The 16,127-nt window shown below is 47.1% G+C and overlaps 1 protein-coding gene across 4 annotated transcripts in view; it reads left to right on the top strand.

Moving 5' to 3' along the window:
- Nucleotides 1–9,541, top strand: part of LOC311520002 (uncharacterized protein) — a 46,223-nt gene extending 36,682 nt beyond the window's left edge. The window contains exons 4-6 of one of the 4 annotated variants that reach the window (XM_084627152.1): nucleotides 1,983–2,099; nucleotides 2,467–8,142; nucleotides 8,845–9,541. In XM_084627152.1, coding sequence (XP_084483278.1) covers nucleotides 1,983–2,099; nucleotides 2,467–3,758 — 1,409 coding nt within the window. In that variant the 3' untranslated portion in view covers nucleotides 3,759–8,142; nucleotides 8,845–9,541. Of the gene's footprint in view, nucleotides 1–1,982; nucleotides 2,100–2,466 lie in introns of all 4 variants that reach the window. The other 3 variants (XM_084627155.1, XM_084627154.1, XM_084627153.1) reach the window with 3 other exon arrangements.
- Nucleotides 9,542–16,127: the final 6,586 nt, after the last annotated feature.

Here is a 16,127-nt window from a genome sequence, read left to right on the forward strand (position 1 = left end):
GCCTTGGACACAACCTGTTGTCTTTCAACCTCAGATAATAAGGTTCGCAGGAGGATGTTACAATTATCCCAGTCCAGCTTATGGCTGCTAAGACACCCCTCAAAAACTGAAATAAACCTGCTTGGGTTGGTGGAAAACTCCCCTGCCTGTGCTTTGAAAGCAGCCAAATCCACAGGTTTAAAGGGCACATGAGTATAGACCTACATAATCGTGGCCGAACACCTGTCCGATCCAGACCGGGCGACTTTAGTTTCGGTGATTAAGGGGTATAATCCAACCGTTGGGGACTTACAAGGTGTGGGTGTAGGGGCCGAAGGGGACACCGGCTCTGCCATTACAGTGGGGGTGGGAGTCTGGGGACTAACATTAGCTGCTACCGAACCAGTCAGAGTCAAATTACATTGCTGTAAAATATCTGGTCGAGTACATAAAGACAGAAACAAATGTGCATACATATGTTCATTCCATTTCCTTGTTCGCTGACAGAACAGGAGTAACTGGAGGATCATGTTATGATTAATTGACCCTCCTGGTGGCCACCACTCCTGGTCCTCTAGTTGATATTGAGGCCAGTCAACTGTACAGAATCGTTTTAATTGACTCTTAGTCATCGGATCCGAACCAAATACCTTCCAGTTTGCTAGGATACACTTTAAGGGCGTACACTGTGCCCTGCCTCCTGAGCTCTGTCCCTGCCCCATACCTACAGGGTAATTCTGGGCGTCCCCAGATTCCAACAGAGCATACAATCCGGATTTCAAAAGGTTCCTATCTTATCCAAGGGACCGGTTCCCCACCGTCGCCCGCAGCTGCTTTTCCACTATATGAATTCGTTGCACCGTTGTGCCCTCCGGGGTCGATCAAATTGCGTCTCCTCCGAGGCCCCCGATGAACTCACTGGTACGCGCTGGTCGTCGGTTGTTGCAATCCGTTGGCCGCCGGGAGGGGTCCGGGCAAGGCTAAATAGCAGCCTCGAGCCCACCCAGGGACGCCAAAAGCTGTTGCCTGCACAGAGTGCCCGAGGCAAGCAACAGCAAGGTTCGTTGCCTGGTGTGCATCACCCAATAATCACAACGGGGTGGAGAAGCAGAAAAGTTTATTTGAAGCTTCAATATAGTACAGGGAGCTATTCACCTCAAATCCTGTACCCAGAGCAGGAAGTTACACAGACTTTTATACATCCTTTCTTCAGCATACTTATCCAATAGCAAGCTGCCCTAAGTATCCATATAGCCAGCCAGATACCAGCTAGTTCCCTTTTTCTTTGTACCATCTGTTAAACCATATATAAAGCTGCTTTGTTCAGCATTGTTCTGCCATATCTGCCCTGTCTGGCCTTGTTTAGTTTCAGACAGTCTGACTTTGCAACATATTGTTGCGAAATCCCCAGCATGACTGTTGCGAGTGCCTCCAGGCGGGGGGGCCAAGGACACTTGGGCCTAGTGCGATGGGACTTCATTGACACTCATGGTCTTCCATTCCCTCGAGTTACCTAGCGGCCATCCCCAGTGTCCCCAACACTATCCTAGTGAGAGAAGGTCCATACACAGGCAGACTGTGATTTTGATTCTTTGTTTTTATACCCCTGTAGCTAGGTAAGTGATAAAAATACACCTAAGTTCTTAAAGAATAGGCTTTACAGGCAGGCCTCAATATATCTACATTCTAACAGTGGGTTCTACCCCTTCCCCCATTCTGTGTCTGTCTTGTCTATTTAGATTGTAAATTCTTCAGGGCATGGGCCATCTACTATTCTGTGTATGTACTTTGCCTAGCACAATGGGGACCCACTGTTAGTTGGTCCTTAGGCACTAAGATAATGAATATGATTTATAATAATAACTCTCTTGATAATTTGAACCAAGAAAGCTGGCCTTGGGATGTTACTGCTTAAAAATGAGCTGGGCTTAAAACCATGGAATATACTTTGTGACAAATATCCCACAAATTCCACTGACCTCCCTTGTTTTCTTTGCCTTTAGTAGGGTTTCCAGTTTCCCAACCTGATGTGATCTTGCAGCTGGAACGAGGGGAAGAGCCTTGGGTCCCAGACCTCCAGGGCTCTGAGAAAGAAGTGCTCCCGAGAGCTGCCTGCACAGGTAGGGAATTGGTTAAAGCAACTCAGAAACTGTCCATGAATACAGGAAACATTTGCGATGCCCTACAGAGATCTTGTGAGCTCTCCAAGTTCAGAATTGTTCCCTGCGATGTGGAATCATTAGGCAGATGTCACTCATGGCTTCCCACCTATCCTGACTGACAACTGGCAGCAGGTCCCTCCCCAATCTCGCTTTCCCCAGAGTGTTCTGGTGAGATGCAGACCAAAACTGATCCCTTCCTCTCTCCTCTGGGGAAAGGTTTAGGGAAAAGCAGCTCCTGATAGGTTTGATCTCTCCTGCACACGTTTTGGTTTGTTCATCCCTTTTTCCATTCCTGTCTCTGAGATTTCCTTTCTCTCTGGCACAGGGAGTGACCTATGTCTGGATTCTCTCTGTCTCCCATCAGGTGATGGGATAGTGATTGAGAATGAGGAGGAGAAACCCCAGAAGGAAGATGCTGAGCAAGTAGAATCCCATGGAATGTTATCAGGAAGATCCAAAGGGAATGATTCCGGGAGTTGTGCACTCGCAGAAAAAGCAAAAGCCTGTGAGAGTCAGCAGAGGCCAAAGGAAAACTTCAGTAGCCACTCAGACCTTATTACACGTGAGGGAATCAACTTGGAAGAGACACGCTACACATGCCATGAGTGTGGGAAAAGCTTCAATGGGGGCTCAGACCTTTTCATACATCAGAGAATCCACAGAGGAGAGAAACCCTCCATGTGCTCTGAGTGCGGGAAAACCTTCAATAGAAGCTCTACCCTTATCACACATTGGAGAATCCACATGGGTGAGAAACCTTATGGATGCTCTGAGTGTGGGAAACACTTCATTGATGGTTCAGCCCTCATCTCACATCAGCGAATCCACACAGGAGAGAGGCCCTACGCCTGCTCTGAATGTGGGAAAAGCTTTAATCAGAGCTATACCCTTATCACACATAGGAGAATCCACACGCATGAGAAACCTTATGGATGCTCTGAGTGTGGGAAACGCTTCAGTCAGAGCTCACACCTTATCTCACATAGGAGAATCCACACAGGTGAAAAACCTTATGGATGCTCTGAGTGTGGGAAACACTTCACTCATAGTTCAACCCTTATCCCACATCAGCGAATCCACACAGGAGAGACACCCTACACGTGCTCTGAGTGTGGGAAAAGCTTTAGTCGACACTCACACCTTATCAGACATCGTAGAATCCACACAGGTGAGAAACCTTATGGATGCTCTGAGTGTGGGAAACACTTCACTCATAGTTCAACCCTCATCTCACATCAGCGAATCCACACAGGAGAGACACCCTACATGTGCGCTGAGTGCGGGAAAAGCTTTAGTCGACACTCACACCTTCTCAGACATCGTAGAATCCACTCAGGAGAGAAACCCTACACGTGCGCTGAGTGCGGGAAATGCTTCAGTCGGAGCTCACAGCTTGTCACACATCAGCGAATCCACACAGGAGAGAAACCCTACACATGCTCTGAATGTGGGAAAAGCTTCAATCTGAGCTCAAATCTTATATCACATCGTAGAATCCACACAGGAGAGATGCCGTACACATGCTCTGAGTGTGGGAAAAGCTTCAATCAGAGCTCAAACCTTACTAGACACCAGAAAATCCACATAAGAGGGAACTGTAATAAATGCCTTGACTAGGGCTGGCCAAAAAAAAATTTTTTTTTAAAAATCACATTTGCTAATTCCCACATAGTGATCTTTGAAGCATCTTCACCATGGTCTCTCAGCTCCCCCAGAGGAGTTGCCTGCTTCTGCCGTTTGCAGCTCACCCTTCTTTGGGGTCAGTGCTCTGATCTTTTCTATTACCTCCTTTCCTTTTGAGTTGTATGAGTGTGTGTCATAGAATCATAGAATATCAGGGTTGGAAGAGACCTCAGGAGGTCATCTAGTCCAGTCCCCTGCTCAAAGCAGGACCAATCCCCAACTAAAACATCCCAGCCAGGGCTTTGTCAAGCCTGACCTTAAAAACCTCTAAGGATGGAGATTCCACCACCTCCCTAGGTAACACATTCCAGTGCTTCACCACCCTCCTGGGGAAATAGTGTTTCCGAATATCCAACCTAGACCTCCCGCACTGCAACTTGAGACCATTGCCTCTTCTTCTGTCATCTGCCACCATTGAGAACAGCCTAGCTCCATCCTCTTTGGAACCCCCCTTCAGGTAGTTGAAGGCTACTATCAAATCCCCCCTCACTCTTCTCTTCTGCAGACTAAATAACCCCAGTTCCCTCAGCCTCTCCTGGTAAGTCATGTGCCCCAGCCCCCTAATCATTTTTGTTGCCCTCCGCTGGATTTACTCCTATTTGTGCACATCCCTTCTGTAGTGGGGGGGACCAAAACTGGACGCAATACTCCAGGTTTGGCCTCATCAGTGCCAAATAGAGGGGAATAATCACTTCCCTCAATCTGCTGGCAATGCCCCTAATTATACAGCCCAATATGCCGTTGCCTTTCTTGGCAATGAGGGCACACTGCTGACTCATATCCAGCTTCTCATCCACTGTAATCCCCAGGTCCTTTTCTGCAGAACTGCTGCTTAGCCATTAGGTCTCTAGTCTGTAGCGGTGCAAATGTTGAACAAAACCGGCCCCAGGACTGACCCCTGGAGCACTCCGCTTGATACCAGCTGCCAACTAGACATGGAGCCAACTAGACTAGACATTGATCACTACCCATTGAGCCCGACAGTCTAGCCAGCTTTCTCTCCACCTTACAGTCCATTCATTCAATCCATACTCTTTTAACTTGCTGGCAAGAATAGTGTGGGAGACCATATCAAAAGCTTTGCTAAAGTCAAGATATATCACCTCCACCACTTTCCCCATATCCACAGAGCCAGTTATCTCATCATAGAAGGCCCTCCAGCCCGGAATGTTCATCTGCTCCAGGTGGGGGACAAAGGTTTGATTCCCAACAAGCTACACTGAGGCAAAAACTACCTGTCCCCTACATCCACTAGAACTGTACATAGCGTTGGCTGCTCAAGTTAGTTAGATCTTGGTGTAAAAAGACAATTACAGTTGTAGAGCTGATGCAGCCCAGGTGCAGTGGTTGCATTAGCTTTCCCCTTGACCTGACCTAAACTCCATCACTTTTCCTAGTCTAAAGAAACCCTGAGCATCACGGTTCTACTGTTCCCCCATTTCAAAGCAATTGTTAGTCATCGAGTTCCTGTTTCATTTCAAGTGGCTCTCATGTTGCTTCTGGTTGTGCTGGAGAGCAGATATTTTTACCACCATTTTCCTCACTTAAAATATATTGAACTATAACAAAGAGCAGGAACAGGGCTGGGATAGGAAAAAATGTCATTTCACCCTCTGTAACAACAGAAGAAGATAGGGTAAGTCAGAGGGATTCCCTTATTCCCCATCACCATCCCAATCCCCCTGTTGCTCAATCGGTTAGGTCAATATATTTTCAAAAGGGCTGGGAAGAGGATTCCCTAGTAAATGACTTTTAACTAAGCAAAATACCCATGCATTTGGCTCCCAAAGCAGTTGTGACCCAGGCCCTGCAGGAGGTGACTCCTGCAGATATTTCCTTCCAAATCAGATGCATGATGCCTATTATTTGGGAAATACAATCCCTAGCTAGGTGGGATGGGAAAAATGGAAGTGATGTTTCTGTTCCTCTCACCCCTGGGAGATGCTGCAAATGTGTAGAAAATGAAATCCATGTTGAATGTGATAGAGCTGCAGAAATATACCTATTTTTAATAGTTAACTGACATTTGATGTCTTACAGGGATTCTAAACTGCACCTTAATTTAGTCCCTATTTTAAATCTGCGCCACCAGATTAAAGAAATAAAAGGGCATGTTTGGGGGAGTTATACCTCACTGTTGCTACTGATATCTTGTATGGTTGGTGAAGAATTCTATGCCAGAGAAGTGTAAAATTACTCCAAATAAGGTCAATGTTTTGACAAGAACTCAGGTAGAAATTGCAGGTACGAGTAGTTGATTTTCACCCCAGAGATGGACGCTATGGTGACCTGTGGCCCAGGTAAACTATTTTCAGAATGCTGCTCCCTAGTTAAGCGGCATTGATCACGGTCCTAAAGAATGCCGTGATTAAATTGGGCTCAACTGTCTTTTACCATTTGGATCCAAAGCTTCATGAAGCACAGAGAGAAACAGCTGATTGCTTCAGAACAATTCTATGCCTATGGGTCCCAGTCTGGCTGACTTGTTGGACAAGAAGCACTTCCATGCTGGGCAAATGATGGTAGCCAATGGGGGAATGTATCAGATTCCAAGTTCAGACTGCAGGATCCATGAATGCTGAGTCCTGACGCTGTGGTTTTGTCTCTTAGTTTTGCTCTTGAATCTAACACATTTGTATCACTTCTCCACCTCCCACTACTTTGAAAGATTAGAAAGTGTGAAAATAGAGCACAGGTGGTTTTTCTCATGCTGCAACCTTCCTATGTAGTTTTAGACCCTTTCCACCCACGCTTACGGGAGAAGACCCGGGGAGACATGAACTCACAGAAATGGAAGGCTCCTAGGTTATTGTAGAATGTGACTTCACACAGAGCTCACTGGGTGGAAATGGGAATTAAGAGAAAACTGCCCAAAAGGTTTATATTTTGTAATCTTTGAATAAGTTGTTACCAGCGACATGGAAATTAAACGTGAAGTTAATTAGTGTAACGTAAGAGGCTGATTCTGTGATAACTTTCAGTGTTACAGCATAATTCAGATTTTTCTTGTAGTTCTCTCCCTGCCCCCTCCTACTATATCGGAAATGGTGGCTAATCCTGAAATTAAAACCTCACTCCAAAGGAATTAGAGTGGGGGAATATGTGAGAGAAAAAGCATGTATGAGAATAGAGACCCAGTGTAGACTGTAATTATTTCTATTTAAAATGGAATTTATTTTGATAAATTTTAAAATAAATCTTCTGTTAGGAGGAAAATTACTTGAGACAAGGTGTGTAACCTTTTACCCAGTTAGACGGTAACAGCCACAGAGTTCCCCAGGTCTCTTGTTTGCAAAGCAAAGATGTCAGGCAGGAGATGTCAAAATATAAAATGGTGACGGATGTGTGATGGCAGCTTTTCTGGGTTCTTTTTTTGGTTTCTTTTGCTTTTTTAATTTCTGCAGTGTAACGTCTGAGGTGTACGCACGGCCAAGCCACTTTGTGCGCAGAAACTGCACATTGCAGTTTAAAAAAAACACTGTAAAAAAAAAGCCACCCTGACGAGCGGCGTAGAGCTTTCTGCTCCGGGGGTACACTGCTGCGGGGCCAGTGTAGACACCCTGGTCGATGACAGCGCTGTGATTGGCCTCCGGGAGGTGTCCCACAGTCCCTGTTCTCACTTCTCTGGTCATCAGTTTGAACTCTACTCCCTGCCCTCAGGTGACCAACCATGAACCCCACCCTTAAATTCCTTGGGAATTTTGAAAGTCCCCTTCCTGTTTGCTCGGTGAGACATGCAGTGGTCTCAGCGCATCTTTCCAGGTGACCATGCATGCTCCGTGCACCAGGCGATCCTCCACTTGGAGCAATGCTGAGCTGCTGGACCGCATCAGCATTTGGGGAGTGGAGGCTTTCCAGTCCCAGCTGTGCTCCAGCCATAGGAATTATGATAACAATGGACAGATTTCTTAATGCATGAGAGAAAAGGGCCATAACCGGGACACACTGCAGTGCAGGGTCTAAGTGAAGGAGTTACGGAACGCCTACCACAAAGCACAGGAAACAAACCACCACTCCAGTGCTGCAGCCATAAGCTCTTGGTCCTACCAAGAGCTGGACGCGTTACTAGGTGGTGACCCCACCTCCACTGCAAAGGCCACTGTGGATACTTCGGTGGCTCGCGTGCCAGTCGAGAGTGGACCAAGACAGGAGGAGGAAATCTTAGATGAGGATGTGGAGGCAGAGAGGGACCCAGAGGCAGAGGACGACTCGGAGGTCAGAGATGCATGCAGCCAGGAGTTCTTTTCTTTCCCGGAGGAGGCTAGCAAGTCACAGCTGTCGGAGGTTGGTGAAGCGCAAACAGGAGAGGAGGCCCCTGGTAAGTGCCTTTGATGTTGGGAATCGCTGAAGCGAGTTGTTGGGGGCAGGGGGGTTTCAGAAAGGAGGCTTGTGTCTGTATGATGTGCATACCACCACATGCCTAGTCTGAGCAGCGGAACAGGGTGTTGATTGACTCCCTCACTTCACGGGAATGTGCCCCAGAGATCTCCCTGAAACTCTCATGGAGATACTGGGAAATCCACTGCCGCGGGTTCTTTGGCAGAGCTCCTTTGTTCCTTGCCCCACTAAGGGTAACTTTCCCATGCCACTCTGCTGTCACAGGGTGGGTGGTGGAGACCATTCCTGCACACAGGTGAGCCACATAAGGGCCGGGGTGGAAGCCACAGTCTTGGAGAAGACCCTCCCTTGATTCCCTGCTCACCTTCAGCAGCGAGATATCTTCTATAATGAACACAGTCTGTGGAGAATGTGGGTACAGGAATGATTTAAGGCCCCCCCCATAGTGCTGGCTCTCCCCAAGAGCTGTGTGCCCAGTGTACTGTACCATCCTGGAACAGTGATTTCCCCTGCCCGTGTGGTTACTCACCATTTTGGGGGTCTTGTGGCTCATGTGATTGCCTGGGGTCAGCCAGGTAGTGATAGGTATGTGCATAGTGGCTGTGTTTTAAATCACTGAATCAGTGGTCTGTGTGTTGCAGACAAGACTGCTTCTGTCAAATGTTTCATTTTGGCTTCACAGAGATGACCGTGGGAGCCCAGCCGCCCTCTCTGTTATCACTGGCTGAATGGCGGTGCAGAATTTGAAAGCAGCCGTGAAGAACTAAAGAGAACTTTCTGCATGATGTCATGATGCACTCTGCAGCCGACAAACAAGAATTGCAGGAGTGGCCGGACAGCGAGAAGAGGGACCGAAAGGAGAGCGCGGTGCCCCAGAACAAAGCCGCGGAGCCGCTCTTAAACGTTACGGACTGCCAAGCGGACACGCTCCAGGTGCTACTCGCTCTGCAAACCAAGCAGCTCCATGCCCGCCCTCCCCTGCGCCTGCTGTCACAAAACTCCTTCCCATGTGCCCCCAGATACCGCCAACACACTCTTCTCAACCTCCTGGCTCCAGTCGGTACCCGCTGCGTTCCACTCCTGCCCCGTCACAGTCCAGCCCTGTGGACTCCCAGTACCCACTGCACTCCACACCCGTCCCTCGGCAGTTTATTCCTGCCGAAGTACAGATACCCGCTGCACTGTACTCCGAAGGATAAGGTTGGATATGATAAATGGACATACACAAATCTTTAATGGTCCCGGGACTCCACCTCCTCATGGGACCCTCCTTTCCCCATCCCCCACAGCGCTGATGTGGGGTTTTTTTTGTTTTCTTTTCTTTTTTTGGTCTCTCTCCAGTGGTTGTTTTTAAATAAAAGAATGGTTTTGGTTTGAAAGCAATCTTCATTCCATTAACTGAAAGCAAACAGAGCCCTGCAAAGCGACGGGCAACTTTCTTAAACCTCCATAGTGCATTTTCTCTCCACCAATCACAGACACCTCCTAGCATTAGAAGCATTGTACTCCTGTGGATAGCAACAAATATGCGTGGCTTTCAGCTTCAAATTGCTGCCTCAAGGCATCCCTGATCCTTATGGCCGTGCTCTGTGCCCGTCTAATAGCCCTGGTCTCTGGCTATTCAAATTCAGCCTCCAGGCGCTAAGGCTCAGTGGTCCAGTCCTGAGAGAAGCTTTCACCCTTCCCTTCACAAATATTATGGAGCATACAGGATGTGGCTATAAGCATCGGAATATTGTCATCAGCCAAGTCCAGCCTTCCATATAGGCAGTGCCAGCAGGCCTTTAAATGGCCAAAAGCACACTCAACAGTCATTCTGCATTTGCTCAGCCTCTTTTTGAACTGTTCCTTGCTGCTGTCAAGGTGCCCCGTGTGTGGCTTCATGAGCCACGGCATTAAGGGGTAGGCAGTGTCTCCCAGGATCAAAATGGGCAGTTTAACTTCCCCTACCGTGATCTTTTGGTCCGGGAAGAAAGTCCCTGCTTGCAGCTTCCTGAACAGGCCAGTGTTCCGAAAGATGAATGCGTCATGCCCCTTAGCGGGTCAGCCTGTGTTAATGTCCGTGAAATGCCCACGGTGATCCACAAGTGCCTGGAGAACCAGAGAAATACCCATTGTGATTAATGTATTTGGTGGCTAGGTGATCTGGTCCCAGAATTGAAATAGGTGTGCCATCTATCGCCCCTTTGCAGTTAGGGAAGCCCATTTGTACAAAGCCATCCACAATGTCACTCATGTTGCCTAGAGTCACAGGCTTTCGGAGCAGGATGCAATTAAAGGCCCTGCACACTTTTGTCAACACGTGTCCAGTGGTCGACTTTCCCACTCTGAACTGGTTGGTGACCGATTGGTAGCAGTCTGGAGTAGCCAGCTTCCACAGTGCAATTGCCAAGTGCTTCTCCAACTACGGCAGCTCTCATTCTCGTGTCCTTGTGCTGCAGGGCTGGGGCGAGCTTATCGTACAGTCCCAGGAATGTGGCTTTCCTCATCCTAAAGCTCTGCAGCTATTGCTCGTCATCCCAGATATACATGATGATGTGATCCCACCACTCAGTGCTTGTTTCCCAAGCCCAAAAGTGGCCTTCCACTGTGGTCAGCACTTCTGAGAATGCCACAAGCAATCTCGTGTTGTAGCTACTTTTAGGGGGCTTATTCCTTCACCTGCTTACTTCCCTGGTCCTTCTCGCATGAACAGAGAGCAACAATACCCGAAGTCCAAAGGTGCAAACAATTCGATGTTTATTGGGGTGAACTTCCAGCAAGCATGATTCCAGTTTCCTTCCTTAGTGTCCCCCTTCCCAGCTCTGACTCCACAGAGCCTTACACCTGTGTCCCTGTTCCCATTCCTGCCCTTAGCCAAACATTATTCCAATTTCCTTACCCCCACTCCCTGTTCCCATTTCCCCTCTTTAGCAAAACATGATTCCAATTTCTGCACCCCCATTCCCTGTTCCCATCCCCCCACCCACACACCCATCCCCTCCCACCCACACCCACTCACTTCCTCATTGACTACAGATTATATAGTAAAACTTGAGTTCTGCTTAGCTATACCTTAACCAATCATTTTCCTGAAATTTAACTAACCAATCCTAACATATTGTAACATGATTATGTAACCAATTATGTCCCACCTTAATTAGTTTACACCCAGCAAAATTAATTATACAGCAGACAGGAACAATCACAGAACCAGACAGAGATTACACAGACAAACAATAGCAAAGTGGGAACTATAATATATACCTCTAGAACTAGCCAAGTGATAAGAATACACCTAAATTCTTAAAGTACAGGCCTTTGCAGACAGGCCTGAATATCTATATCCTAACACTTGGGTCACAGAGCCCCCCTTGGGACTGCAACCTGATGTGACGGGACGGGGGAGGGATAGCTCAGTGGTTTGAGCATTGGCCTGCTAAACCCAGGGTTGTGAGTTCAATCCTTGAGGGGGCCATTTAGGGATTTGGGGCAAAAATTGGGGATTTGTCCTGCTTTGAGCAGGGGGTTGGACTAGATGACCTCCTGAGGTCCCTTCCAATCCTGATATTCTATGATTCTATGATACCTGTGAGCCCGTTTTCCCTGCCATCTTGGGACTTCAGTGCCCTGCCTTGTTGAGCCAGACATGCTAGCCTGCTACAAACACAGGCCCAGGTCTGAACCACCTCTCCCAAAAGCTGCAGGCTTAGCTGAAACCAGCTTAAGAAGTGTTCCTGTCTCAACACCCAGATACCCAGTTCCCAATGGGGTTCAAACCGCAAATAAATCCCTTTTACTCTGTATAAAGCTTAGACAGAGTAAACTCATAAATTGTTCCCCCCCTATAACACTGATAGAGAGATATGCACAGCTGTTTGCTCACCCAGGTATTAATTGCTTGCTCTGGCTTAATTAATAAGTAAAACGTGATTTTATTAAATACAAAAAGTTGGATTTAAGTGGTTGCAAGTAATAAAAGACAGAACAAAGTAAGTTACCAAGCAAATTATTACTATGTAAAGGCAACTGTACCTTTCTTATCAGGAACATGCACAAGACTAATGACTGGGCAAACGACTATTCCACACTCTGGTGTCTCTTAAACTAGGAGACTCCAAATTGAAATGGAATTATGTGTTTCGTTTCAAGATTATCTGAATCTGGAGCATCTATTTGGAGCACAGTAATATATATATATACATATATACGTAAAACAAAACATTTACTATTTTGACCACTGTGCAGCAGAAACTGTCTTTGCAACTATAATTCATGGTATTAAGGGCTTGGCTACTGAAGAAACCTTTTAAAATGTGCATGGCATTGCTAAACTGTTTAACGAACACAAGTGAAAATTAATAAACTAATTTCAGGAAACAATATGAAGGCAAGGAATAAAACAATTTCTTAAAGAAATTATTTGTACTGCTTAGCAGAGTTATACAGCAACAACCATAACAGCTCATGAGAGAACTTTAAAAAACAACGGTGAGGAAAGTTGACAAACCTTATTAGTAATAAACAGCTAATTGGGATTCCCCTTAGAGTATAACCAAACAGTAGTGAATCGGCAATGTGCCAATTTTTTAAAACAAATTCCCCATTAGGACCAGTCACAATCTGGGGTCAGTAACACTGCATCCTAACTGAGGTACATCTTATTCAAAACAGTCTTGTTCACTGCCCAGTTACCCATATTGAAAGCAGACACAGCAATATTTGATAAATTGGTGGCTGTCCATTCAGTAGGTGATTTCCTACTTATTCATAAATAATGAAGATGCTCTAAGGGGATGGGAGAGAGCTGTCCTGTCCGTGTAGTTAATCCACCTCCCCGAGAGGCGGTAGCTATGTCAGTGGGAGAAGCTCTGTTGGTGGGTGGGCAAGCTGTGGTGTTTACCGGCATAGATAAAGTTTAATCGAACCCCATTTTTAAAACCACTGTGGTCTGGGAATGGAAAAGGAGCTCGCTGAGGTAGGGCCTGTCCTTCAAGATCCTTAAGACCACTGACTCCCCTATGCAAATGGTATGGGGGTGTAGCACAGTGGTAGACTGTTTGATTGGCGATCAAATAGTCCTTGGTTCAAATCCAAGTGCCCCTTTAAAACCTTCTTCCTTTAACAAAAATATTTGAATATCCATTGCCATTTTGTTGAGGATTTTCACCTAATGGGGATGCTTGAAATGAATGGAAACACTCAATGTTTTCCTGTGCAAACGCATAAAAACCTAGCAAACAGGTTCCTCAGCTGAAATCAGTTCCAATCCTCTAAGTGTCTAGTTTATGTTTTCATCCATTAAACAAAGGTATAATATGAAGGCACATTTGCAGGTCCTTGGTCTCCGTGGGCTACAATGTGCAGAAGAACAAGAACCCCATCCCCTTGGGAGGAATGGACTAGTTTGTGCTACATTTGGTAAGTAAGTTGCCATTGGGACTGAAAACTCTACTGGAGGTGGACAGGAACCTCTGACAAAAATAAAATAACCAAGATTTACCAAACTACCTGTTACACATTCAAACCTCTCTTTGTGCGCACAATACCAATTGGGGCTCTAATAAATGGCAACCTTCCTTTAACACAGATCGCTGTTCCTTGTAACTTTCAGATGCATTCAAATACCAGGTGTTTAAAGGGAATGTGCTTCTCGTTCCTGATCAGCAGCAGGGACTCTGGTTTCAGAGGGGCAGCCAGGTTCGTCTGTATCAGCAAAGATAATGTTGGGGACACTGGGGATGGCCACTAGGTAACTCGAGGGGATGGAAGACCATGAGTGTCGATGGAGCCCCCTCGCACTAGGCCCAAGTGTCCTTGCCCCCCCCACGGCCGCCTGGAGGCACTCACAGCAGCTCTGCATACTAGGCCCAAGTGTCCTTGGCTCCCCCAGCCTGGAGGCACTCCCAGCAGTTATGCTGAGGATCTGCAACAATATGTTGCAGAGTCAGACTGTCTGAAACTAAACAAGGCCAAACAGGGCAGATATGGAAGAAAAATGCTGAATAAAGCAGCTTTATGTATAGTTTAACAAATGATACAAAAAACAAGGGAACTAGCTGGTAACTGGATTGGCTGGCTATATGGATACTTAGGGCAGCTTGCTAATGTATAAGTATGCTGAAGAAAGGATGTATAAAAGCCTGTGTAACTTCCTGCTCTGTGTGCAGGCTTTGAGATTCTATTCTCCCTGCACCTTTTTGAAGCTTCAAATAAACTTTTCTGCTTCTCCACCCCGTTGTGATTATTGGGTGAAGCACACCGGGTAGCGAACCAAACCCTGCTGTTGTTTTGCCTCTCGGCACTGGGTGCCGGCAACAGCAACGAGGAGTCCTTGTGGCACTGTAGAGACTAACACATTTGTTTTTGGCATAAGCTTTTGTGGGCTAAAACCCACTTCATCAGATGCATGGAGCGGAAAACACAGAAAGCAGTATAAATATTACAGCACATGAAAATATGGGAGTTGCCTTGCCAAGTGTGGGGTGCATCAGTGCTAATGAGACTAATTCAATTAAGGTGGAAGTGGCCTATTCTCAACAGTTAAGCCCAGGGGGAAAGCGCTGCCAGATGGTGACAGGGGGCAAAACCCTTGCACAGGCAAGGACAGAGGAGTAACAGGTACCTCAGTGGACTGAGACACCAGTGTTCCCAAAAATGGGGGCGGGGGCAGAAGGGCTTTTTTATTTCCCCTCCCACAGACAGCACCTCTCAGCATAGGCTTCCCAGGGCTTGGTTCTTAAAGGCAGAGGCAACCCAAGGCCTAGTCACTGCAGCTCCTCTCTGTCTGATGTAACCTACTGAGGTGCTCTGGAGACTTAATTCAGTGAAATATTTTACGGAAACAAAAAGAATCCCTTATCAGTGTATCTGGCTGCATAACGTCTCAGAGCAGTTCACAAATTTGTCTTGTCTGCTGCTGGGATTCCCTGAATTACTGGATTCCCTGAATTACTCTTAAGACGTCATCATTTCACTTTGTTATTCTGCAGATGCATGTCATTGCGCTATTTAATTTATATTTTACCAACAAGTACTCATTGAAAATCTGCAGCAGTCTAGTTTTAGCAACGACAGCTGTTTCTAGTAGTGCTCTGGCTATGTTTTTTAATGAGATTTCTCATTTGGAATTTTTAATTCTAAATTTTTCTTCTTATTTTCAGAGCAGAAGTTTATTCTGCAGGATCATCCGACTTCCAGCCGGACTGAATTTCTGGCCTGGCCTCCGAACTTTGTTTTCATTCAATCCACCAGTGGTGATTGCCTTTTGCAACTGCTATTTTGCCTCTCAATCCACCCTTAGTGCTTTTCCATGTGCCATTGCTTGGGTGTAGAATGCCAGCTCCTTTCCCCCCATCCCCGATTTTGCTCCTCAGCCCCTCTCCTAACCCTGCCTCCAGCTGCTTAACCCTCCAGACCAGTCAATTTCTGCCTCCTCCTCAGGCCACCCCCTCCTCCGATTTGTCCCCTTTGAACTCCTGTAAATAGCAGTCTGCAGAATCTGATTCCAAGTAAGGGCAGGGTGAAGGGAAGTGGCTTCAGCAGATGTTACTGAGCATGCTCAGTTCATGTGAGCATGCTCAGTGCGCCCTAAATAGCAAAGTCCTACAGATAGCAGTTTCTCACACCACACCTGAGGCAGCATGAGGGCAGTGGCTCCACCCAGGAGCAGATCCCCAGGGGCTGCGAGACCCTCGGCCTCTGGGGCCTTTGTGTGGAGTCTCTCTCCTGCCAACCCAACGCTGCCCCTGGGGTCTCTCTGGCCCCTGGTGCCGGCAGCCCTTAGCTGAGGGCAGCAGAGCCTGGGACTGGCCCAGCTGGGGAAAGTCCCCACCTCGGATGGGCACAGAAAGTGCTTCAGTGAAAGTCTGTCCGTGGGCCAGCCCCTCTGGGGCCGCAGCAGCAGCCCGGAGCTCAGCCCGGGCTCCCAGCTCACACTGGAGGCAGCCACACCAGTACCTTATGATACTTCCTTCCTTCCTACTA

This window comes from Lepidochelys olivacea, assembly GCF_965140295.1.
Source record: "Lepidochelys olivacea isolate rLepOli2 genome assembly, chromosome: 4".
Classification (NCBI taxonomy): Eukaryota; Metazoa; Chordata; order Testudines; family Cheloniidae; genus Lepidochelys; species Lepidochelys olivacea.